This window comes from Chiloscyllium plagiosum, chromosome 10 (assembly GCF_004010195.1).
Source record: "Chiloscyllium plagiosum isolate BGI_BamShark_2017 chromosome 10, ASM401019v2, whole genome shotgun sequence".
NCBI classification, from domain to species: Eukaryota; Metazoa; Chordata; class Chondrichthyes; order Orectolobiformes; family Hemiscylliidae; genus Chiloscyllium; species Chiloscyllium plagiosum.
In genome coordinates, this window is record NC_057719.1 from 82,713,732 (window position 1) to 82,739,315 (window position 25,584).

The 25,584-nt window shown below is 43.4% G+C and overlaps 1 protein-coding gene across 1 annotated transcript in view; it reads left to right on the forward strand.

The window, feature by feature from the left end:
* Positions 1-25,584, forward strand: part of mapkbp1 (mitogen-activated protein kinase binding protein 1) — a 167,211-nt gene that overhangs the window by 60,239 nt on the left and 81,388 nt on the right. The window contains exons 3-4 of the mRNA XM_043698499.1: positions 14,697-14,759; positions 15,180-15,237. Of these exons, the coding sequence (XP_043554434.1) occupies positions 14,697-14,759; positions 15,180-15,237 (121 nt within the window). The remainder of the gene's footprint in view (positions 1-14,696; positions 14,760-15,179; positions 15,238-25,584) is intronic.

The following is a 25,584-nucleotide window of genomic DNA, read 5'->3' on the forward strand; positions in this document are numbered from 1 at the left end:
TGAAAGATTGGAGCGACTGGACTTGTATACCCTTGAGTTTAGAAGACTGAGAGGGGATCTAATTGAGACATATAAGATTATTAAAGGATTGGACACTCTGGAGGCAGGAAACATGTTTCCGCTGATGGGTGAGTGCCGAACCAGAGGACACAGCTTAAAAATAAGGGGTAGGCCATTTAGGATAGAGATGAGGAGAAACCTCTTCACTCAGAGAGTGGTGGCAGTGTGGAATGCTCTGCCCCAGAAGGCAGTGGAGGCCCAATCTCTGGATTCGTTTAAGAAAGAGTTGGATAGAGCTCTCAAGGATAGTGGAATCAAGGGTTATGGAGATAAGGCAGGAACAGGATACTGATTGAGGATGATCAGTCATGATCATAATGAATGGTAGTGCAGGCTCGAAGGGCAGAATGGCCTACTCCTGCACCTATTGTCTATTGTCAGTCCTTTGTGCAGTAGGTTGCCGGTGTGCTAATGGTTTTAGATCATGCCTATCCTTTCAAATATAACATCGCTGGATGGTAGCAATATTGGAAACAGACACATCGGCAGTTTGAAGGATTCACACTGAGCTGCAATTTTTGTGATACAGTACAATATAGAAAACAGAGTTAACAGGATATAGCTCAAACAAGAATATATGGAAAATGTTTGCACCAGAATATAAGAGATATACTTCACACAAATCTATGGAAGACAAATGGCATGAGCCAACATCTACCTGGTGCATTGAGTCTACAAGACCAGATTGACAGAAAGAGATAGAGTGCTTGGTGTAAGTATAACAGTCTCTCCCTCAGCAAAATGAAAGATGTGATCGTTGACTTCAGGAAGCAAGGTGGTGATCTCGCTTCCTGTCTACATCAGTGGTGCTCAGGTGGAGATGGTCGAGAGTGTCAGGTTTCTGGGAGTGGTGATCACCAACAACCTGTCCGAGTCCACTCACCTTAACACCACGGTCAAGAAAGCACAACAACATCTCGGCCTCGTCAGGAAGCTAAGGAAATTCGGCATGTCCACAAGGACTCTTACCAACTTTTATAGATACACCATAGAAAGCATCCTATCCAGATGCGTCACGACCTGGTACAACAACTGCTCTGCCCAGGACCGTAAGAAACTACAGAGAGTTGTGAACATAGCCCAGTCCATCACACAAACCAACCTTCCAGCCATTGAATCTGTCTATACTTCCTGCTGCCTGGGGAAGACAGCGACATCATCAAAGGCTCCTCCCACCCCAGTTATAATCTCTTCCAACCTCTTCCATTGGGCAAAAGATACAAAATCTTAAACACATGTACCAACAGATTCAAGAACAGCTCCTTCCTGGTTGTTATGAGGCTTTTGAATGGACCTCTCAAATTTCAAATTTAATGTTGATCTCGCTCCAATGCGCAGTTTCTCTGCAGCTGTAACATTGCATTCCTCACTCTGTTCTACTACCCTAACGCACAGTGTATGGTATCATCTGTTTGTACTGCACAGCAAAATAAAACTTTTCACTCTACCTAGGTAAATGTGACTGTAATAAATCAGATCCGATTGAATATTGGTGTGTCCAGCATGGGCTCAAAATCATTTAAGTGTTAGTTCTGTGGTCAAGCAGGTCAATTTTTATCACACTTTTCAATGCAAAATAATTCAATGGATACAGTCACCTTTCAACTATACTGAGCGCAGAAAAAGAAGATACCATTGTCTGGCTCCCACACTGTGCTCAGTTACCCAAAGTCTCAGGGTCCAAAATTTGCTTCCGATTCCTGGACTAGACTTAGGGAGAGAATGCCTCCTACAGGGTATGTTTTTACTTAACGTGGCAATGCCCACTCCCATTATATAAGAAACTGGGTGACGGTATCAAGATATTGAAGATTGTGTGAAGATATATAACATTCGTCAGTCAGACCTATATCTGGGCTAATATTAAGTTATTAGCTTACAACAGTGCAGCAGTGAAGTGTCATGCTTCAAGTGATAAGATGAGGTAAGATGGAGCATGAGGTCGTTATCCTCTAAGGCCGCATGCTACGAAATAATGATAGTATCAGGAGCATGTCAATCAAAGGTGTGCTGACACTCTGACTGTGAGATCCAACACAGCAAGCAGACAGAGAAATCCAGACCATGTTCCCCTGCTTTGAAGTGTGTGTGACCCATTAACGTTGTGACTGAAACATGTGCTGGGACTTTGGAGATTGGTCGCCAGGGCTACATGTTGACAAAGCCATTATGCCCCTGGAACTGCAGTTAATGTAAAAAAGGAAGACCACTGGGGGCATTTTCACTTAATGCTGTCAGTGCTTACGTGTGCATACACAGATGGGAACACTTAGCACTTAGTGTGGGTGGCACGGTGGCACAGTGGTTAGCACTGCTGCCTCACAGCGCCAGAGACCCGGGTTCAATTCCCGACTCAGGCGACTGACTGTGTGGAGTTTGCACATTCTCCCCGTGTCTGCGTGGGTTTCCTCCGGTTTCCTCCCACAGTCCAAAGATGTGCACGTCAGGTGAATTGGCCATGCTAAATTGCCCGTAGTGTTAGGTAAAGGGGTAAATGTACGGGAATGGGTGGGTTGCGCTTCGTCGGGTCAGTGTGGACTTGTTGGGCCGAAGGGCCTGTTTCCACACTGTAAGTAATCTAATCTAATCTTAACATATCACAGTCACTGATACAGTGCCAGTGCAGTCACAATGTTTACACCTTCCATACCCTTAATATGTGCATAAATGATACTGACTCCTCTTCTCAGTACATGCAGTGACTGTTTATCATTCAAATAGCGTGAGATTAAATCACAAATCTAACGCGCTGCAACTAACCAATGAAACACCACTGTCAAGACTTTGTGATATAAATAGCACATTTCATGTTTTCTAGATAAGCACAACCACAAATGGTAGAAGTGATTTAAAGGACGGCATAACCTTAGCATAACCTAGAAAAATGGATACTCAGGGGTGAGTTACAGACTGGAAGCTAATGGAGAGGTTCAAATGGTTTATATATAGAATACAGGTAGTTCTGGCATTTCAGCAGCGCGATTTGGCTATACTGTTGCTGAAGAATTAAGGAATGGTATTTTCGCGAATGCTTACCTCCGTTGGCAATAGCGCCATTCTAGCAGGGATCGGTTTGCACACTTCATTCTGCACATGTGCAGATGTGCACGCCAAAGTCTCTGTGCTGTTCTGCACGTGTGCAGATGTGAGCGCCAAAGTCTCTGTGCCGTTCTGCACGTGTGCAGATGTCAGCTACCAACGGAGCAGCTTTGTTTCATTATTTCGACCTTCATTCAGGCTGTGCTATACTTTGCGATAAACATTTGGGTGATTTTTGAGCGATTGTGAGTGTTTTTTTTTGCTGGTCTGCTCCAGCCCCACTTTTCCCATAGGCCCCATTATTCCTATTACGCGAGGTTTCACTGGAACGCAACTATGGCGTTATAGGAAAACTACCTGTAATAGATACCCAGGAGTGAGTTACAAACTGGAATCTAATCGAGGGGTTCAGATAGATTCTATATAGAATAACGGATACCCAGGAATGAGCTACAGACTGGGATGTAATCAAGGGGTTCAGATGGGTTTTTTTATATAGAATAATGGATACCGGGAGTGAGTTACATACTGTAAGGCTTGGGGCTGGCTGTAGAATTCTCTGCCCCAGGGAGTAATGGCAGTTATGTCATTTCTGTGAGTTTAAGATTTTCTCTTTAATGAAAGGTAATAAATCAAATTGCGTTGGCTAATCAAGACTTGCTCACAAGAGGAAACATCGTTTCAGCATCCATGATACTGTTGAAACACTCCAGGATCTTACACGTTTCAAAAAGATCCGCTCTCATTCTTCAAATCTCAATCTTCAATGGACATAGAACTCACATCCTGAATCCTTCCTCCCAAGACAGTACCTTATCCCAGGAATCAATCAAGTGAACCTTCTCAGCACTACTGCTGACAACACATTTATATTCTTCCGTCAATAAGACCAAAGCTGCACACAGGACTGGAGACGTGGTCTCACCAATGCTGCGTGCAAGTGTAGCAATACAGACTTACTCTTATATTCCATTCCCTTTGTAGTAAATATCATGACTCCATTTGTCTTCCCAGTCACTGTATGAGACTCTTTCCCAGGGTGGAGGGGTCAGTTACGAGGGGACACAGATTCAAGGTGCAAGGGGGGGGGCGGAGTTTAAAAGAGATGAATGAGACACATTTTTCACACAAAGGGTGGTGAGTACCTGGAATGTGCTGCCAGAGGACGTGATGGTAGCTGACATGACAGCAGCATTCCAGAAACACCTGGACGAATACATGAATAGGAAGGGAATGGAGGGATACAGATTCTGTAAGTGAAGAGAGTTTAGTATGGAAGGCCAAAGGGCCTGTTCCTGTGCTGTATTGTTCTTCATTCTAAAACTTGCTGCAACTGCATTCTAACCTTTTCCGACTCATGTACCAGATCACCAGATCCTTCTGGGTCACAACATTCTGCAGGCTCTCTCCATTTCAAATAATATGCTCCTTTTCTGTTCTTCCTGCCAAACTGGCCAAGTGCATGTTTCTAACAGTAGACTGCATATGCCAGATTTTTCCCATTGAGTTAACCTGCAGATTCCTATAACCACTTCCTGTTCCAATCTATCTCTTTTTGTGATCAGCAAAATTAGCAACCATTCATTTGGTCCTTTGATCCAATCTATTGATGCAGATATGTAGTGGACAGCGAAGAGGGTTACCTCAGATTACAATGGGATCTTGATCAGATGGGCCAGTGGGCTGAGGAGTGGCAGATGGAGTTTAACTCAGATAAATGCAAAGTGCTGCACTTTGGACAAACAAATCAGAGCAGGACTTATACACTTAATGTTAAGGACATGGGGAGTGTTGCTGAACAAAGAGACCTTGGAGTGCAGGTTCATAATTCCTTGAAAGTAGAGTTGCATGTAGATAGGATAGTGAAGAAGGCATTTGGTATGCTTTCCTTTATTGGTCAGAGCATTGAGTACAGGAGTTGGGAGGTCATGTTGCGGCTGTGCAGGACGTTGGTCCGGCCACATTTGGAATATTGTGTGCAATTCTGGTCTCCTTCCTATCGGAAGGATGTTATTAAACTTGAACGGGTTCAGAAATGATTTCCAAGGATGTTGCCAGGGTTGGAAGATTTGAGCTACAGGGAGAGGCTGAACAAGCTGGGGCTATTTTCTCTGGAGCATCGGAAGCTGAGGGGTGACCTTATAGAGGTTTATAAAATCATGAGGGGCATGGATAGGGTAAATAGACAAGGTCTTTTCCGGGGGTGTCCAGAACTAGGGGGGCATAGGTTTAGGGTGAGAGAAAAAAGATTTAAAAGGGACCTGAGGGGCAATTTTTACATGTAGAGGATGGTGCATGTATGGAATGAGCTGCTAAAGGAAGTGGTGGAGGCTGGTACAGTCAGCATTTAAAATGCGTCTGGATGGGTATATGAGTAGGAAGGGTTTAGAGGTATATGGGCCAAGTGCTGGCAGGTGGGACTGGGTGAGGTTCGGATATCTGGTCAGCATGGACTAATTGGACTGAAGAGTCTGTTTCTGTGCTGTACACCTCTATGACTTTGATTCAATGAGATTGTAGATGGTTGAGAATATAGCACTGACCTCTGTGGCACTCTGCTAGGTACATCATGCCGTGAAAATGATTCATTTATTCTTACTTTGTTTCCTGCTAGCCAACCATGGTGCGCACGGTGTTGTATTTCCCATGGATGTTAAGAGTAGTTGCTTTGTTCTTTGAGATGACGCCATATTGGATGTCTCCTGGAAATCCTGAAGCCTAAGCTGGGATTCAAGGGACCAGGCCGAGGACAGAAATAAAAATTGGCTGTAAAGCTTTTGGGATGTTGTGAGATTGTGATAGGTGCTTTGTAAATGCATGTTTTGTTCTTAGACTAGTTCTCATTCCCCTGCTGCACTTCTACATTTACAGGCTGTTCTGCTATAACGCACGGTTCTTCAACGCGAATTGGCTTTAACGCGATAGAAAAGTTTAGACCGTTATTTGTAGAAGGTGAACTTTCCTTACTTGTATTGGCTATAACGCGATTCTGGCCCCATTGGTTCAAATGGCGTGGCTGTTGCGCGATTTTCTTATAAGGCGAGATGGCACGAGAACGGAACTATTGCGTTATATCAGAACCAACTGTATTTACAGCTTGTGCCTGCCTATCCATTTTCCTTCTGAATTCATTGATTGTGTCTATGTCCACTACCCTTGCAGGTAGTGAACTCCAGGTCATTACCATTCACTGTGTAAAAGCATTCCTCCTCACATTCTCCTTAGACCTTCTCCTCAGAGCCTTAAATCAGTCCTTGTACCACCCATCAGATAACAGGGAACAGCTTTCTTTTGTCTGCCTTATCTAAACTTATTATCTTCTTGTTGACCTCTAACCAACCTCCCCTCAAGCATTTTTGCTTCAAGGAGATTGGGACCAGCTTCTCCAATATAATGTTGTATAACTAAACTCTTCACCCTGGGGGGTATTCTGATAAAACTCCTCCACACCCTTACACTCTTGTGAAAATGTGGTGATCAGAACTAGACGCAATACTGTACTCATGGCCTAAACAGACCCTTATCAGCATACTTTCCCCTACTTTTCTAATCTGTACCTCTACGAAGCCCAGTATCTGCTTCCTAATTATCCTCAGAAGTATGCCCTGTTACCTTCGAAGATGTTTGCACACTCTTTAGAATTGTACCTTTATTCTAAATAGCCTCCCTCTACCTCTTTATGAAATTCTATTTGTCACTTACCTGTCTATTCTGCTCAGCTATATGGAGCAGGAACCTATCTGCTCATAATGTGTCGCAACGTAGACATCATGTCCATAATAATTCCTTCAGGTTTCTCTTCCTTTAACAAATGACTTCCAAGTTAAAAATGCGATGATACTTGGTAACCAGAAAAAAACCCATCCCTGGTTGGGTGGGGGGGTGGGGGGGGGGAATGTCATGGGATAATCTGTATGTGTGGGGGGGTGTTTGGAAAATTAGAAACTGTTTTATTTATTTAGAATGTTTTAGAACCAGCGGTTCACTAGAGACTCTCACTGATGATGTTACCTAGTATGGTGACAAAACCTCTGGAAACAAACCTTCCGGCTCAGCCAGCTAACTTACATCCATATCGTCAACCTGAGCTGCGAATCTTCTCAAAAACTTGTTTAGAATTGTATGCCAGTTCATTAAGGAGACTCCGTTAAGCTACAAAAGTAGTTATGTCCCAAACTTTGACAGAAACCTAAACTAAATTTATCATACTTGCCATATGGGACACACTGCTCTCACAGAGATTAATTAATTAAGCTTCTATTTGATTTTAAATTGAAACAATTTCAGTAATTAAGAGTAAGAAATAATTTATATCACTCAAATGGGAAGAGCAGCAGATGTTGATTAGGGAGTTATAAAATGACTTGTCTGATAGGAACGATATTGTCATTAATAAGAGCAATATTAAGAGCAATGATACCCATCATGGTTCATTACTGTTAGCAATATTACAGGCCAGTAGTACCAGGGGACTTAAGATTGGAGACCAGTATAGTTGAAGACCTCTGCCATAAAAGGGCAACAATATCAGCCACAGTAATATAAGAGATCGGAAGCCAGAATATTAGAGGCTGCTACGGCTAGGGGACTGCAGAAATATCAGTGACTCGCAATATTAAAGGACAGTAATATTAAATACATTTGTAATATTCAAAACTAGTTGTGAAGGTCTTCAGTAATAGTCAGCAAAGAAATATCTCCAGCCAGTGATATTACAAACCAATAATATTTGGACTGCAGTAATATCAGAGGTTAATATATTAGAGACCATTAATATTAGAACATTGCAGGTGAACAATATTTGAGACCAGTGATAGATACCAGTAATATTAGAGATCAGTGATATGCAAAACCAGTATTAGACACCAGTAATATTAGTGGTTTTAGTGACATTGGAGACCAGTAACTTTAAAGACACCTGTAGCGTGTCATGGTGTCTCAGTGGTTAGCACTGCTGCCTCACAGTGCCAGGGACCCGGGTTTGATTCCACCCTCAGGTGACTGGTTGTGTGCAGTTTGCACACTCTCTGCGTGGGTTTCCTCCCACAGTCCAAAGATGTGCACATTAGTTGGATTGGCTATACTAAGTTGCTTGTGGTGTGCTGACTAGGTGGATGAGCCATGGGAATTACAGGTCAGGTTGTGAGTCTGTGTGGGAAAGGTCTTCAGAGGGTTGGTCTGGACTTGATGGACTGAATGGCCTGCTTCCACACTGTAGGGATGACAAGTATTTGTATTGGTGATATCAATCAATTAGAAGTTTCAGTCTCCCCATAAAAAAAATCATTGTCAGTGAAATGTTACTTTAGTTGGGACTGCATAGCAGAGGAAGCATTATTTCTTCTGGTTTCTCAAGTTAAATTTGCTTGTTGAAATGTTGCCTTTGACCTTTTTCTGCTGTTGCTTCCCAGAACAGTGAGCACCACTGCAGAGACGGCACATTAAACTCATCAGCAGGAGGTTCTGCTGAGACAAGGTGTCACTAAGTGCTTCACTTTAGCTTTGCATGAGTCAGCATTTGTACAGCGTTCTTGTTTTACTTCATTAAGTTGGAGACATCATATGGCACCTTCCCTGTCTGGCAATACTTTACCCTATCTGTAATAGCGAGACCAATTATATTCATTACTAAAATATTCCTGCATGGTTTGTCGCCATTTTTGTAACATTGAGACATGGTTAAATTGAGCAGCCTCAGTCGTATCATCTTCATGTTGGCAGTGGTGCAGCGACATTATTAAGACGCCTCTTACCCATCTCCCTGTGTAAACAGTGAGACCCAATTAGCCTCGATACTGAGCTTCCCCAGCCCACAAGCTATTCTGTCACTGTCTACGGATCTAGGTTAGTTAGCTGTCCCAGTTTGTCGGTCTGTCAGTGAGACAGTGCTGAGGATGAAAGTAGTTTCCCATGCCCTGTCACCTTCCTGTCTGTGTTAAAGAATCTTGCATTTAAACAGAATCTGTTACAACCTTCCAGAGATGCTTTGGAGCTGATCACTCTTGTGGTGACTGTGATCTGCAGCTATCTATAAATCTCTGTGACTTCCAATGAAAATTTAACTGGAGAAGAAGGATTTTAGCTGGGTAAAACTGGTCACGTGTGGTAGCCTGAGATGCTTTGAAGTGTCCCACAGGGAAAGGAAATTTGAGCATTCAGTCATTGTATAACAATGTCTCAGGTAGTCCATGCTATGGGATTCCAGTGATCAAATCTTCTTAAGATTTGGCACCAATACAAAGAAAGCAGTTCATTTTAATAGCGTCTTCCACAATTTCAGGAGGATCCAAAGTGTTCCCGTAAGGGAAGATGGCAGAACAGTTGGGATGCGCCTGTTAATCCAGTGGCCCAAGTTGACACCCTGTGGACATGGAGACCAAATCCCTCCACAGCATCAGGTGGCATCTAAATTCTCTCAATAAAACAGGGAGTTGAAAACTGCTCTCAGTGAATGTGACCCACGAAGCTGTCACTCGGTGGGTTTGGAAACCCATCTGGTTCACCAGTCCCCTTCCTTTAGGGAAGGAAATCTGCTGATGTCACCTGGCCAGGGCCGACATGTGATTCCACACCCAGAGCAGTACAGTTGACCAATGACAGGGCCTCAAGACCAACAGAGGTGGCACAGTGGCTCAGTGGTTAGCCCTGCTGCCTCACAGTGCCAGGGACCCAGGTTTGACTCCACCCTCCGGTGACTCTCCGTGTGGAGTTTGCTCATTTTCCTTGTATCAGCGTGAGTTTCCTCTGGGTGCTCTGGTTTTCTCCCACAGTCCAAAGATGTGCAGGTTCGGTGGATTGCCCAGAGAATCCAGGGATGTGTACGTCAAGTGGATTGGCAATGCTGAAATGCCCATAATGTCCAGGGATGTACAGGTTGGGTGGGTTAGCCCATGGGAAATGCCAGGGTACAGGGATATGGGGGGGTCTGAGTGGGATGCTCTTCAAAAGGTTGGTGTGGATCCGATGAGCTGAATGGCCTGCTTCCACAGCATAGGGATTCTTTGATGAACTGTGACTTTATTGAAAACTGGCTCCAAGATGGGACCCCCCCCCACCCCGGTCTGTGGCCCTGTGGTAAAGGCCACGTGGTTACAGTAAGCCAGTGGACATATTGGTGTACCGTTACATTTTAGCCCAAACATGACTCTGAACTGCCCTCTGGAATGGTGTGGGAAATCATTTAGTTCAAGAGCAATTAGGCATAGGCAACAATTGCTGGCCTGATCAATGTTGTCAACATCCTGTGAAAGAGTTAGAAAAAAATTAAATGTCTTTGAAGTGTAATCGCTGTTGGAATAATACTTTGTACATATGTATCATGCTTAATGTAATAGAATGGCCTTCATATTCTCACAGGGTTATCATGAAACAGAAGATAATAGCAAGACAATACTAGACCAGGTGACAACTTAGTCAAAAGAGGTATGTGTTAAGGAGATGTAGGAAGAGAATTCCAGAGTTTGAGGTCTACGTTACCAAAGGTGAGGCCAGCAGCGATTAAAATCAATGTGCTCATGAGGGAAGCATCAGAAATTCCAGAGGGTTATAGGGCTACAGGGATGGGGCGGTGTGAGGCTATGGAGGGACTTGAAAAAGGATGAGAATTTTAAAACCAGATGTCGCTTGAGCCAGTGTCGGTCAGTGAGTGCAGAGACGATAGGCAAATGGCACTGGTCACGAGCTAAGTCACAGGCAGCAGGGTTCAGGGTGACCTTGAGTTTACAGAGAGGCAGGAATGTTGTAGACCAGCCAAAAGTGAATTGGAAAATGGTCAAGTGCAAAGGTAAGAAAGGCCTGAAAGAGGAGTGAGGTCAGCTAAGGCAGCAAAAGAAAGGAGTGGCATTCTTTGAACGAAGGAACTAGTGACACTTTTATTGTCACAATCCTCCCATTGTGAGGCCTCCCATTTATCACTGGATTAATACCAATAACCCACTTTCGTTAGTTTTATGTTTATTCATTGAATGTAGGCATTGCTGGCAAAAGAGATATTTACTTTTCCCTCATAATTGTCCCAGAGCTGAGTGGGTTGCAGGGTCATTACATGGTGCAGTTAAGAGTCAGCCATATTGCTGTTATGCTGGAGTCACATATAGATCCGAATGGGTAAGGGCGGCAGATTTCCTTCCCGAAAGGACATCAGTGAACCAGAAGACAGTCACTGAGACTAGTTTTATCTTGCAGTTTTCTTCAGTGAAGAACGATCAGGTCCCCAAAGCATTAGCCTCGGCCACTGGACTAACGAGCCCAGTAACATTACCACCACACCACTATTCAACCAAAGTTGCCCCCTTCGGGGTATCAGTTTGTGGCAGGGTGGGAAAACTGTGCTAGGGATCCCCATCTGCCACTCCCCTGCCTAAGTCAATGCCCTCTCCCAAACCTACCACTGAGACAGCAGCAAGTTCCACCTCATGAGTCCTGGATCTACCCATTGGTGGGTATGTCTTTCCAGCATCATCCCTTTTCTCATTGACTTTGCTGCAGTTTCCATGGTCTCTAATTCACCCTGGCATGTTAGATTCAAATCCATTTCCCTTCCTAATCTATTGCAATGTGTATGAGTCTGACAGTGGTATTATCACTGGATTGTTTGTCCAGAAACCCAGATAATGTTCTAGGGGCAGGGTTCAAATCCCTGCTATGGCCGACAGTAGAATTTAAACTTGATTAAAAATCTTGAATTAAGAATCTAAAGTTGACCATAAAACTACTGTTGATTGTTAGGGAAAATGCATCAGGTTCACTAATGTCCTTTAGGTAAGGAAACTGCCATCCTTTCCTGGTCTGGTCCACATGTAACTGCAGACTCAATGTGGTTGATTGTTAACAGCCCTCTGGGCAATTAGGGATGGGCATTAAATGCTGGCCTGGCCATATCCCATTGCTGAAAAAATTAGTAATGGAGCAAATCCAGGTCACCCACTCCCAAAGTGTACAATTCCATTGGACTGAACTCGTTCTCATCTATGTTAGATTTGTGAGAACAATCCATTGACATTCCTGATGCAGTAAACAAGCACTTTCTCATACTTTTCTACATCAGTAGACTTCCACTGGACTAAACTCTAGTCACACTCACTCACATTACATTGGACTCAACTGGAGCAAACGTGTTCTCTTATGTTGAATTCCAGTAAGCTCAGATCCATTATATCCACTCCCATTATATAGATTTACTTGGATCAAACATTTTCCCACTCCAGCCTAATACATTCAATTGCAATCGATCAAGGTACTTTCCACTTGCTGCCCTGATATTAGATTCCCTTGGGATAACTTGTGATGGTTAGCGTATTTGATATTCTTACTGACTAGACTTTAGTGAAGAATATACATTTGCTCTCACCCAAATTCTTTAATATTAATGGAGTAGTCTTTTACTGAATTCCTGCTGTCCAGGAACCGTAATCTAAAAATAATATTAATCCCCAAGATTAATATTTTGGTTATGTCAAAATCACTTCTTTTAACATTTCTGATATTTTTGTAAGGTCCGTATTAATATTCTTTGAGCTGTTTTTGCTTTGAGTCATTCCCTAAATACAGGTAAACAGCCATGTACTTTTTAAAGATCTTATTTATTTCATGTAAGTCCTGACTCCTAATGTAAACTCTAATTAAAACCAAAAGAACTGCCGATGCTGTAAATCAGAAACAAAAAGAGAGGTTGCTGGAAAAGCCCAGCAAGTCTAGCAGCATCTATGAAGAGAAATCAGAGTTAACATTTCAGGTCAGGTGACTCTTTCTCTGAACTCAGGTGAAATGTTCTGAGGAAGGGTCACCTGACCCAAAACGTTAATTCTGATTTCTCTTACAGATGTTGGCAGACCTACTGGGCTTTGCCAGCAACCTCTGTTCTTGTTCCTAACATAAGCTCGTTGCTTTATCTCTTCCTTTGTTGTGGTTTTGCTACAGTTTTTGTGATTTTCCCTGAAGCGTCGGAGGCTGAGGGATGACCTTATAGAGGTTTATAACATCATGAGGGGCAATGATAGAGTAAATAGACAAGGGTTTTTTTCCCAGGGTGGGGAATCCAAAACTAGAGAGCATAGGTTTAAGTTGAGAGGGGAAGGATATAAAAGGGAGCTGAGGGGCAACATTTTCGCTCAAAGGTTGGTGAATGTATGGAGTGAGTTGCCAAAGGAAGTGGTGGAGGTGGGTACAATTACAACATTTAAAAGGCATTTGGAGGATACATGAATAGGAAGGGTTTAGAGGGACATGGGCCAAATGCTCGATTAGTTTAGGAATCTGGTTAGCATGGACGAGTTGGACCAATGGGTCTGCTTCTATGCTGTACAACTCTGTGACTCTTATCACTCAGTGATTCACCCACTCTCACTTATTAGGATTGTATTGTACTTTGCTATACTGCCTCAGTTATGTTAAATCTGTATCAAATAAGTTCAGGTTTAGCAGGGGTATTGTGTCCTACACTGAATACCACATTTAGGCAGAGTGTGAGGGAACTAAAGCGAATGCAGAAAGAATTGCTGTGAGGTGCCGACTGATCTGGATGTCCCAGTGCATGGATAGCATAAGGTTAGTATGTAGCAAGGTACAACAAGTAATTAGGAAAGCTAGTAGAATGTCATCATTTGTTGTGAAGGGAACTGAACATAAAGGTAGGGAGGTGAGGGTCTGTTACACAGGGTACACATGAGATTGTATCTGGTGTACTATGGTCAAGTTCTTTCAAGGAAGGATTGGAGGCAGTTTAAAGGAGGTTTACAAGGCGAATACCTAAAATGATGGAGTGGTGTCTTGTAAGAAAAGGTTGGACAGGCTAGGCTCGCATCCGCTGAAGTATGAAGACTAATAGGTGTTTTGATTGAAACATGTAAGTTCTTGAGGCATCTTGACAGGATAAATGGAAGGATGTTTCCTCTTGTGGGAGAGTCTAGAACTAGGGATCATAGTTAAAGATTAGGGGCCATCCACTTAAAGTAGAGAAGAACCAAAATGTTTACTCACAGAGGGCCATGGGTCTTTGAGACTTCCTCCCAGAAAAAGTGTCTTTGAATATTTTTGAGACAGGGGTAGATAAACTTTCGACAAGCAAGGGGATTAAAGATTATCAGGAGTAGGCAGAAATGTGGATTAGAGATTGAAATCAGAGTAGTCATTATAGTATTTAATGACAAGCACGTTCGAGGGGCTGAATGGCCTTCTGCTCCTGGTTTATGTGTTCACATGAGTCACAAGAGTAGCTCCTGGGATGGAATGATCACAGAAAGCTACTGCCATTACAGACAACAGTTAGAGGGCACAGATTTAATTTTTAGACTAAAGGAACAATGCAGAACAACATTTTTTTAACAAAGTGAGTGATTAGGATCTGAAGTGCACTGCCCGAGAGTGTGGTGAGGATCCCGTCAATTGAGGTTTCCAGAAGGGAATGGGATCATTGTGGGAAAATCAAGAAGGTGCCAGTTACTGTAAGAAGACAGCGGATAGTGGGGCATTAGACAGATCACTCCTTCAGAGAGCCAGCACAGGCACAATGGAGTGAATGGCCATATTCCATACTGTGACCATTCAGTGATTCCACCTTTAATCCTGACACTGAATTTGCTTTTCTTCTCCCGTTTCAGGTGTGTGGTTGTACTCTTTAATCCCAAGAAGAACAAGCAGCACCATATACTAAATGGATCAAGGTAGGACATTGTCACCTCACAGATCAGTGTAAGGACCCAATCGCATCCTTCTAATTGATGTCAATTCACTGAGGGGAAGCATTTGGTAGTAAATTCAACACACTCAGTGGACAGTTAAAGTGAGTGAGAGCACAGAGCAAAGGGATAGGACCACGACATTATGGAGCCATTGCATGACACCCAATGCCTTTGGCATGGCACCTTGCTGGCAGGAGTGAATTTGTCCTTTTAACCCCAGAGTTTGGGGGGGGGTGCAGGGAGATAACAAAGTGGAGAATAGAGAAGGACATCAGCAGTAGGAGAAGAGGAAGTATACCTTTGTCTGGAACCAGTCCAGGAGATCACTTGAGCCATGTGTTATCTGTAATGCCTATTATCATTTATGTGATGGGATCTGATTTTAGCCTTCACTTCTTTCAGGAAAACCATCACAGCACTGGCCTTTTCTCCAGATGGCAAATACCTGGTCACGGGTGAGGTGAGTTTCATGACCAAGTCCTTCTGCCCAGTTCCTACAATTTGTTCCTTGTGCCCTTGGCACAAATATAAGATAAACACTGATAAATCTAGCAGTAAGTTCACTTAAGGGCAAGCTAGGTAGGTAAATGATGGAGGGCGGGAGGCAATGGCCCAGTGGTATTATTGCCAGACTATTAATTTTGAGATCCAGAAAATGTTCTGGGGACATGTGTTTGAATCCTGCCACGGAAGCTGGTTGATATTGAATTCAAGAAAACTCTGGAATCAAGCAACTCTACAGCGTGGAAGCAGGTCCTTTGGCCCAACCCGTCTGCACCAACCCTCCAAAGAGTATTCCACCCAAACCTATTATTCTACATTTACCTGTCCTACACATACATCCCTGAACGCTATGGGCAATTTAGCATGGCCAATTCACCTGACCTACACATTTTTGGACTGTGGGAGGAAACCCACGCAGACACGGGGAGAATGTGCAAACTCCACACAAACAGTTGCCTGAGGCTGGAATCGAACCTGGCTCCTTAGCGCTATGAGGCAGCAGTGCTAACCACCGTGCTTCCCATACTGACCCGGGCGGCACAGTGGAATCAAGGGTCTAATGATGGCCATGAAAGCATTCTCAATTCTTAGGGGGAAACCCGTCTGGTTCACTAATGTCCTTTATGAAAGGAAAATGCCATCCTTACCTGGACTGACCTATATGTGACTGCAGACCCACAGCAATGTGGTTGACTGCCAACTGCCCTCTGGGCAATTAGGGATGGCCTAGCCAGTGATGCCCACATCCTGTGAATGAATGAATAAAAGATAGAGATTATAACATTTAAAAGGCATTTGGATGGGTAAATGAATAGGAAGGGTTTGGAGGGAGATGGGCCGGGTGCTGGCAGGTGGGACTAGATTGGGTTGGGATATCCGGTCGGCATAAACGGGTTGGACCGAAGGGTCTGTTTCCGTGCTGTACATCTCTGTGACTCTATGACTCTATTATGTTGGTAGAGTTCAATGGAATAATGATACAGTGGAAATGTTTCCAGAATGGTAATCTAGGAAACCCAGCTAAACGGCACAAGGTTCATATCCCACTAAGGCAGCTGGTGGAATTTGAATTCAATCAATAAAGGAAAAATGTGGAAAAATGTAGTAAAACTAGTCTTAGTATTGGTGACCATGAAACTGATTTTTGAAGGAAACCACCTTGTTCACTAATGCAAGGATACCCCAGATATGACTGGGATATGAAGTAATGATTCCAGATGCATAGAGCAATGTGGCCAACTCTTAACTACCCTCTGAAAAGGCCTAGCAACCAAGGCCTAGCAACCTAGCAAGAGCAGTTAGGGATAGGAAATAATTGCTGGCCTTGCCCCGTTAAACCTACATGCCATGAAAGGAAAAAGAACAGGAGGAGGGTGAGGGGCTGTCTCCTGTGAATTGGATAGGGCAAATGGCCTGCTTCCTTGCTGCAAATTTAAAGTAACTCTAATCCTGACCCCTGATCGTTGCTTCAGAAAATGGCGGCCCACCACCAAGCCCAATAAGGGTTGGGTAATAAAAGCCAGTCCAGCCAATGATACCCACGTCCCACAGACTCACAAATGAAATACGGATTACAAAATGTTTTCAGTTTAAATGGAATTCCTCATCAAAAAGGCACAGAGTTAATTACAATAAATTGACATTGATCCTGATTCAAGATACTTCTATCATCCTGTTTATACTTTGTAACAGAAAATGCTGAAGCAGCCCACACTAAATTTAACCATCTGGTCCCATTTAAAGAGGTGGCAACTGAGGATTAGAACATTTCCTGTGAGGATAAGATGTTGCCTTGGAAACCAAGGACTTCCTGCTGCAAACAATTCTACAATATCATTATTTTTCAATATCAAATGTCGCAATGACTATCTGTGATATTATCCCACAAACACCCGGTCTAAATTCTCCCCATCGCGAAATGAAGGAGGAGATTGACTATTTCAAAGGTTTAAGCAGATGTAAAGTAATGTAGAGGCTGGAAATCTGAGATTGAAAGAGGGAATGTTGGACTTGCTTGATAGGTTGGGCAGCACCGATGGATAGAGAAGCTGCTAATGTTGCAGGTCCAGAGACATTCAGTCCTGTTCAAACAGTAATGTCAGACTTGAGTTTCCAGTCCTACACACAGGTGCAGATATTGGGAAATGTCCAGTCTCAGCCTCCATGCCTTAGGGGTGTATTTGCTTGCTTTGGCTGGATTTTCATTCCGGAAGGCAGGAGGGGTGGGTGATGAGTGGAATTTGGCTCCTTCACTCCCCCAGAAGGAGTTAGGAGGGCTGCTATTTTTGATGACATGAGCTGCTTAGATTCCCCAACATTGTGCTCCGGGGATTTTGTCCCAGTTGTAATAATGACAGTCGAACAAACAAGCGTTCTTCCACCTGTCAGTCCTCATACCCCCATTCTTCATTCCTCCTCGTGTACTGTGCACCCAACCCTTGTATCCTCCTTACAAACTTATACACCACTACCCACAGGCTGGGACGGCGGGGGCACTGTTTACAAAGAAGGAGTTGCCCACTTCTTGATGTTAAGAAAGGCTGGAGGCAATCTGGAACTGTCTTTTGCGCAAGAATTAACATCCCAGAACCATGATTAAGATTATTAGGTTGGTATATAACTGCAGATATCAGTTGAATCATATTTCTAGACTTGAAATCCAGTTAATCAAACAAAACGCAGATAGATTGCAAGGCAGGTGATGTGTTGCAGCTGTAGTGTGTGCAAGCTACTGGACGCCTGTGTGATCCACGGTAACCACATCCGCAGTAGGTGGCTGCAGCTTGAGGAACTTTGCCGAAGAGCTCTGGACACTGCGAAGCATCATGGAGGTGGAAGTTCCATGGACACGTGATTTGAGGAGGCAGCCACACCCTTAGGTTTAGGTACTTCTGATTCGTTCTGTGGTCAGGGACGAGAGGATGCGACTGAATGAGAAGGAGAATAAAGCAGCAATGAAGGTGCTCCTGCAGTTTAGCAGCAGATTCAATATTTTTGCAGCCTGTGTCGTCGAGAGCAGTGAATACAAGGAGAATGAGCACCCCGTGGTGCAGGGGGCTATTCAAGTGGGGAATGAACAGGAATATAGCTGCAGAACAGTATAGGTTGGGGAATACTTTTCAGGGCTGGAGATGAACTTGGTTTGGAGGGGATTGACCCAATTGTTATGGGCCATGTGGGTCTCACTGGAGTAGCACACTGGAAATCAAGCCCTTCTATTCCAGGAGGCATTACAAAAGCTAAAGATTTTATTAAAATACGCACAATTCCCCAAAAACCAAGTTCTCCTGAGAGAGTATGAGTAGCTAAATTACAAGGGTAATCGTCTCTGGATTATCACCTGCGCCATGAGCAAATTGACATATTATAAATAAGGTCAGGGATTTGAATATGTAACTCAAAGATTAGTGTGGGAGAAATGGGTTTTGATTTGTGAAAATTAGCTTTAAAGTCATAGAAAGGAGGGAGGTTTAGACAAAGATAAAAGACCATTGAAAGTTATATTAATGTACTGGTATTCATAACAAGGTTGAAGAACAGTGACGCAAATAGAGTTAAATGGTTTAGATCTAACTACCATTACAGATACATGGTTATAAAGTGCCCAAGGTCAAGAAATAAAGTGCACGACAACGCAACAAGACAGGCAGATTGGAAAAGGAGGAGAATTAGTTTTCATGGTAAAGGATAGCATAACAACAATCCACATTAAGTTTGAAAATGACATACTTAAATCACAAGCAAGAAACTTAAACTTAAATAACGCCAGTTAGACAGATGTGAGGGGAGGACTAGCTAAGGTTAATTGGCTGAATGAAACAAAAAGTATAATGGTGAATAAACAGAGAAAAATATTTGAAGAAATAATTCAAACTGTTCAACAAAAATACATTCCATTGTAAAACAGAAACTCAGCAAGAAAGATCTATCCGTGGCTCAATCAGAAAGTTAAGAGTAATATTAGATTTAAAGAAGTGACTTATAATGTTGAAAAGCACAGCAGCAAGTCTGAGATTTGGATTGTTTTAGAAATCAGCAGGTGACCACCAAACAATTTGATGAATTGGGAAACAATAGAAATGAAGTAAATTATCCAGGAATATGAAACATATTGTAAGTATTATAAAAAGGAAGAGAGTAGCTAAAATAAATTTTAGAGGAGGAGACAAGAGAAATTACCATGGAGAATGAGGATATGGCAGAGACATTGAACAAGTATTTTGTGCCTATCTTTAGAATAGATGACATATGTTCAAAATCAAAGATAAATGGTAACCTAGGGACTGATAAAGTGAACAAATTAATCAAATTAATATTAGCAGAGTACTGGAGAAACTTGAGGGACTAAAATAAGACAAAATCCCTCAGACCTAATGACCTACCTCATAGGATTCTAAAAGCAAGAGCTACGGGGATAATGGATACTCTGGCTATGATTTTCCAAAGTTCTCTAGATTCTAGAATGTTCCCAGCAGATAGGAAATGAGCCAATAAAGCATCACTATTAAAGAAAGGAGAGAGAGGGAATAAAAACAGGGAAGCACAGGCCTGACATCAGTCATCTGGAAAGTGCTGGAATCTATCAGTAATAGAATCTATTAGCAAGGCATTTAGAAATATATAGTATGCTTCGAGGTAGAGACAAAGTTATAGGAGATATTTTACTACACAGACAAGTGTTTTAATATCAATGAGTTGCAGGATTGGGAGCAAATGTCATTAAAGAGCACAGGAGTGAAGATTGAATGAAACTTGAAGAGAGCTAGAATTTGAGAAATACTTTTCTTTTTGAGCTTGCCAATGGAGAAGTGATAGATCATAAAAGGAAGCCGTTCATCTCATATTTATGTGAATCAATAAAAGACGATTCCAATTAGTCCCACTTACTGCCAATTTTTTCTTGACAATTTTATATCCAATTTCCTTTTAAGAGCAGGTCCCTGTACATGAATATGCAGCGCTGATAATTAAACAGAAATAAACTTTGCTTTGAACGGCTGTTATTGCAGTGATTAACACACGTAGGATTGTTCGGCAAGTCCTGCCCAGTTACAGAAACACATCAAACAGCACCTGTTTCTTTTTGGGTTTTGCAAGCTTGGTCTGCTTGAGCACGGCTGACAGATAGACAGAGGAACATGCTATTTTCTTTTTGATCAGCCAACCATTGGGACGTACTTGGCATTGTACCAGCTCTGAAATTCCGACACGATATTGCTCAGTCATGTGGTGGGCAGAAAATCCTTTTGGTCTGATGCCAGTATCCTGTTAGTCGGGAATACCACTCACTGCCCAGTAGCCGTACCCAAACAGCTTGCTTAACTTATTGTTCAGAATTTTGAGAGACTGGAGATTTTTGTTAAGGAATGTGACCGCAAAGCTCACCAAATCCTTCAATAGAGTTAAATATACCCTGGTCGTTCTCACTAACCCCTCTGGTTAAATACGCCACAGGCAGAACCTGAGCCCTGATCCCTGCTTGGTGGTTATGTTTTGGGCATGAACCAAGGTGGTAACATCTGTGATGTGGTTGGGTGGTTCTCGGCTCCTGGCTCCGTGAGTCAGAAGATTGTGGGTTCAATTCCAGCTCCAGAGACATCAGTCCACATAATCTAAAAGGAAAGAAATATTCAAGTGGAAAGAGAGGTTGGGGTGTTTGTGGCAAATAAACTGTCCTTACATCAGGCGCTCTTAAATCTGGTAATGGTGACACTGTCAAGGCACATGTGGACATGTTGAATAAGTACTTTGTGTCAGTATTTACAGCAGAGGATGACATTAGAATGATGGGCAGCACAGTGGCTCAGCGGTTAGCACTGCTGCCTTACAACGCCAGGGTCCTGGGTTCGATTCCAGCCTCAGGCGACTGTCTGTGTGGAGTTTGCACATTCTCCCTGTGTCCATGTGGGTTTCCTCCAGGTGCTCCCATTTCATCCCACAGTCCAAAGATGTGCTTGCCAGGTGGCTTGGCTATGGAAAATTGCCTTTGGTGTGCAGGCTAGGTGGATTAGCCATGGGAAATGCAGGGTGATAGGCTGGATCATGGGTGGGATGCTCCTTGGAGGGTCAGTGGAGACTCAATGGGTTGAATGGCCTGCTTTCACACTGTAAGGATTCTATGGTTTTCCTCAGATTTGAATCAGAAACAGGGAGATAACAAACATAGTAAACAAATTATCAATAAGGATTCAATGATCGATCCCTTGGACCTGTTGACTTCCATCTCAGGCTTATGACAGCCAGTTAGCTGAGCATCAGTGTTTGGGAAATTATGGGTACCAGCGATTGGTGGTAGAGTGAGTGGTTACTGTGACAGTGTATAGCAGGTAACAGAGAGCCAGTGTAGGGTAGGCCAACTGGTGAGGTTGGGGGATTGGGAGAGTCAGGGAATGGGAGGGTTGGAGAATAAGAGAGGAATTAAGGGTTGGAGATTGTGGAAGTTCAGGGAATGGCAGGATCAGGAAGTGGGAAGTAGGTGAGCAGAAAGTGGATTAGTCAGCGAGGCATGGGGGATAGACAGACAGGATTGGGTAGAAGCATGCTTGGGTGGCAGGAGGGAAGGTGAGCAGGAGATGTGGCTAGCCGATAGGTTGCTGAGCGTGAGGTAAGCTGGCAAGAGTTAGCATATTCCTTTCATATATTTCAATTGATTTTCAAAATTATTTCACTCACAATAATAGCCCCTACAATGCCCATGGGGAATCCTAGTGAAGTTTGATAACTATGAGTTCCCTTGGTAACAGACAATGGCCTGTCCAGCCGGAACTCATCACCTAAGCCTAGTCCCTATCTCTGAATCGGGCGGCCCGAGTTCAAATCCCACTGCCTCTGAACCAAGTCAGCAGTCACACGACACCAGGTTATAGTCCAACAGGTTTATTTGAAATCACAAGCTTTCGGAATGCTGCCCGTTTGGTCTCTGCTGACTGCCTGCCCATCTTCTACGCTTATGGTGGTGACCAATGAGAGGGATGCAGTGCATTATCTCTCCCTCCTACTCCATTTGATATGGCCCCTTCTCTCTCTCCCTACACTCCTTTTCACTTCTGATGATCTGCATTATTCTCAGTGGGTTTCACTTGTAAATATTGAATTGGCTACGTGGGTGTTTTATTGGTGTTTAAACAGGGAAACAAAACACAAAAACAAAAATCACTGTGATTTTCCTGGTGGGAAAGCCGCTCGGTTGTGTGTGATAACACTATGGGGTATAAAAGAAAGTGAAAAAATAAAGCAGGTCCAAAAGGAGGGTTCTTGTGCTGCAGTGGTAGTGTCCCTACTTCTGAGCAAGGAGAGCCTGGGTTCAAGTGCCAGCAGCTCCAGAGGTGTGTAATAACATCTTTAAGTAGATTGATATTTAAAATCTAGAATGGCTGTGGTGGCACAGTGAAAGTGTGATCCTGACGTCGAGAGTGTGGGGCGCTGGAAAAGCACAACAGGTCAGGCAGCATCCGGGGAGCAGGAGGATCAGCGTTTCAGACACAAGCCTTTCATCAGGAATCTGGTCCAGAGGGCCGAGGTTAAGTCCTGCCTGCTGCAGTGGTGTGTAATAACAGGTGAATAAACAGGAGAATTCTCAAAGCAGACTCAGGTCTGCAGAATGGCCTGTCCCAGCCTATGTATGCCATGGGTGGGGGCTCTAAATTTGTGTTCAGCAATAAACAGTCCAGTTTCCAAAGTTATTTGCTTACAAATGTAGAAATGGTTCACAGTTTCAACTTACAACTTCAATGGCTGTTTCTGATGAGAAAGGTACAATGGAACACATCTACAGCATTTTTTTAACTCTGGAATGTGGGCATCTCCATCGAGGTGAGCATTCATTGACCGTCGCTAATTGCCCATGAGCTTGATAGGTCAGAGGTCACAACAGTCAACCGCATGGCTGTGGGTCTAGAGCCACATGTAGACAAGACCAGATAAGGATGGCAGATTTCCTTCCCTGAAAGACATTAGCAGGCCAGATGTTGTTTTTCCAATATTTGATGATAGTTTGATGGGTACCACCACTGACACTTTTTTTAAAAACTGAATTCAAATTGTGGCAATTACTGTGATGGGATTTGTACTCACGTACCAGCGCAGTAGTCTGAGACTCTGGATTAGTGACCTTACCATGACACCACATCTCCCACTACATCACACGAATTGTGATGGGATTATCAAATTAGGTTGTCATGTTGTTTAAAGTGCACTTTTCAGTAATGAACTACAACTTTAAGCCAGGAATTATTGTCTTTAAATAAATCTTGATAATTACTTAACAATTTTTTTAAAAAGTGTGGGTAGTAGAGGGGTGAAAGATGTTGCAGAAAGATCAGCCACAATTGGATTGAATAGCTGAACAGGCTTGAAGGGCTGAATGAACTCCTGCTCCTATTTCTTATGTAAACCTGTGTAAGGAGGCCCTCTGGAACTTAACAAGAGCTGAATAAATAAACACTGTGTTCTGTGGAATGGAGTGATGACCTAATTTAGGCAGAATGGTTCATAGTTAGTATTATCCATTTCAAAGGAAGATGCAGTGAGGAGTTATTTATGAATTCTGACAGATCTCAGGATCTCTCCTTCTGTTTATCCATCTGTGTGAATGTCTGTCACGCCTGTCACCTTTTCTCTCGGATTTGTGTGTGTGTGTGTGTCTAAGTGTGTGTCTGTTTGTGTGTATGAGTGAATATGTATGTTCCAGTTTCTGTACACCTGTATGGCTTGTAAACATCAACTCCCATTTGCTTTTACACACAAATATTCAGTCACTCACGCACTTCACTTACAAAGCAGCAAGTCCCTAATTCTCAGACAAAAAGCCTTATCCACACTCACACAAATCCTCCCTCTTATGTGGATACTCATCAGTACATCAGAGTTATCAACTCTGCAGGATTGGCCCTGTTCTGCGAATAGTGGACCAATGGCAGGGGAAAGATGCAGTGGCATGGAATGGTGGTGGGAGGACTGAAGGCGATGATGGTATTGATTAAGCACACCAACGTTCTGCAGCTGTATATACATATTCTGCCACTCTGTGTTTGTTAAAGAATAATCCCCCAGACACTGCTGTAACCATTCAGGAGGTTGGTAACCCCGGCACAAGCAGACATTTCCTCATATACACACACAAATCCTTTCAGTCGCATCATTCCTTTGTTTCTCGCACGTGTGTACCCTTTGATATTTTTCTCTCCCTCACGCACCGACACATTCTGATGTAAAGTAAGGACAAAAAAAAGAGCTCAGAGAACTCTTCAGATCAGCCAGCATCTGTGGAGAGCAACAGAGTTAACACCTCAGATTGACGGCCTCTCATTAGAACATTCTTGTCTAACCTGCACATTTCTTACCATTTGCAGCTATCTTGATGCATCCAAAATTCTCATTTCCTTTGCTTTTTCTGAATACTTCCCATTTATTCCTAGCACCACATTCCTGGCTATGTCAGTCTTCACCTCCCAACCCCACTGATGAAGGGTTTATGCCCGAAACATCTATTCTCCTGCTCCTCGGATGCTGCCTGACCTGCCGTGGCTTTTCCAGCACCATGCGTTTTGACCTCCCAAACCCCTGCTGACTTTTCTTCATGTTCGAGTGTTGGCCAAACCATTTTACAGAGCTGTAGGCGGGATATTTACCAGGTCTCAGACTAGGAGAGAGTGAAGACTGCCAATACTGGAGATCAGAGTCAAGAGTGCGGTGCTGGAAAAGCACAGCCGGTCAGGCAGCATCCGAGGAGCAGGAGAATTGACGTTTCGGGGATAAGCACTTCATCATTCCTGATGAGGGGCTTATGCCTGAAATGGAACTTTATTGCTGGAACAGCACAGCAGGTCAGGCAGCATCCAGGGAACAGGAGATTCGACGTTTCGGGCACAGGCCCTTCTTCAGGAATGAGCAGAGAGTGTTCAGCAGGAGAAGATAAAAGGTAGGGAGGAGGGACTTGGAGGAGGGGAGTTGGAAATGCGATAGGTGGAAAGAGGCCAAGGTGAGGGTGATAGGTCGGAGTAGGATCCTACTCCGACCTATCACCCTCACCTTGACCTCTTTCCACCTATCACATTTCCAACGCCCCTCCTCCAAGTCCCTCCTCCCTACCTTTTATCTTCTCCTGCTGAACACTCTCTGCTCATTCCTAAAGAAGGGCCTGTGCCCGAAACGTCGAATCTCCTGTTCCCTGGATGCTGCCTGACCTGCTGTGCTGTTCCAGCAATAAAGTTTCAACTTTGATATGCAGCAAGACCTAACTTGGAGATGTTGGTAGTGGACTGTGGTGGACAAAGATAAAAATCACACAACACCAGGTTATAGT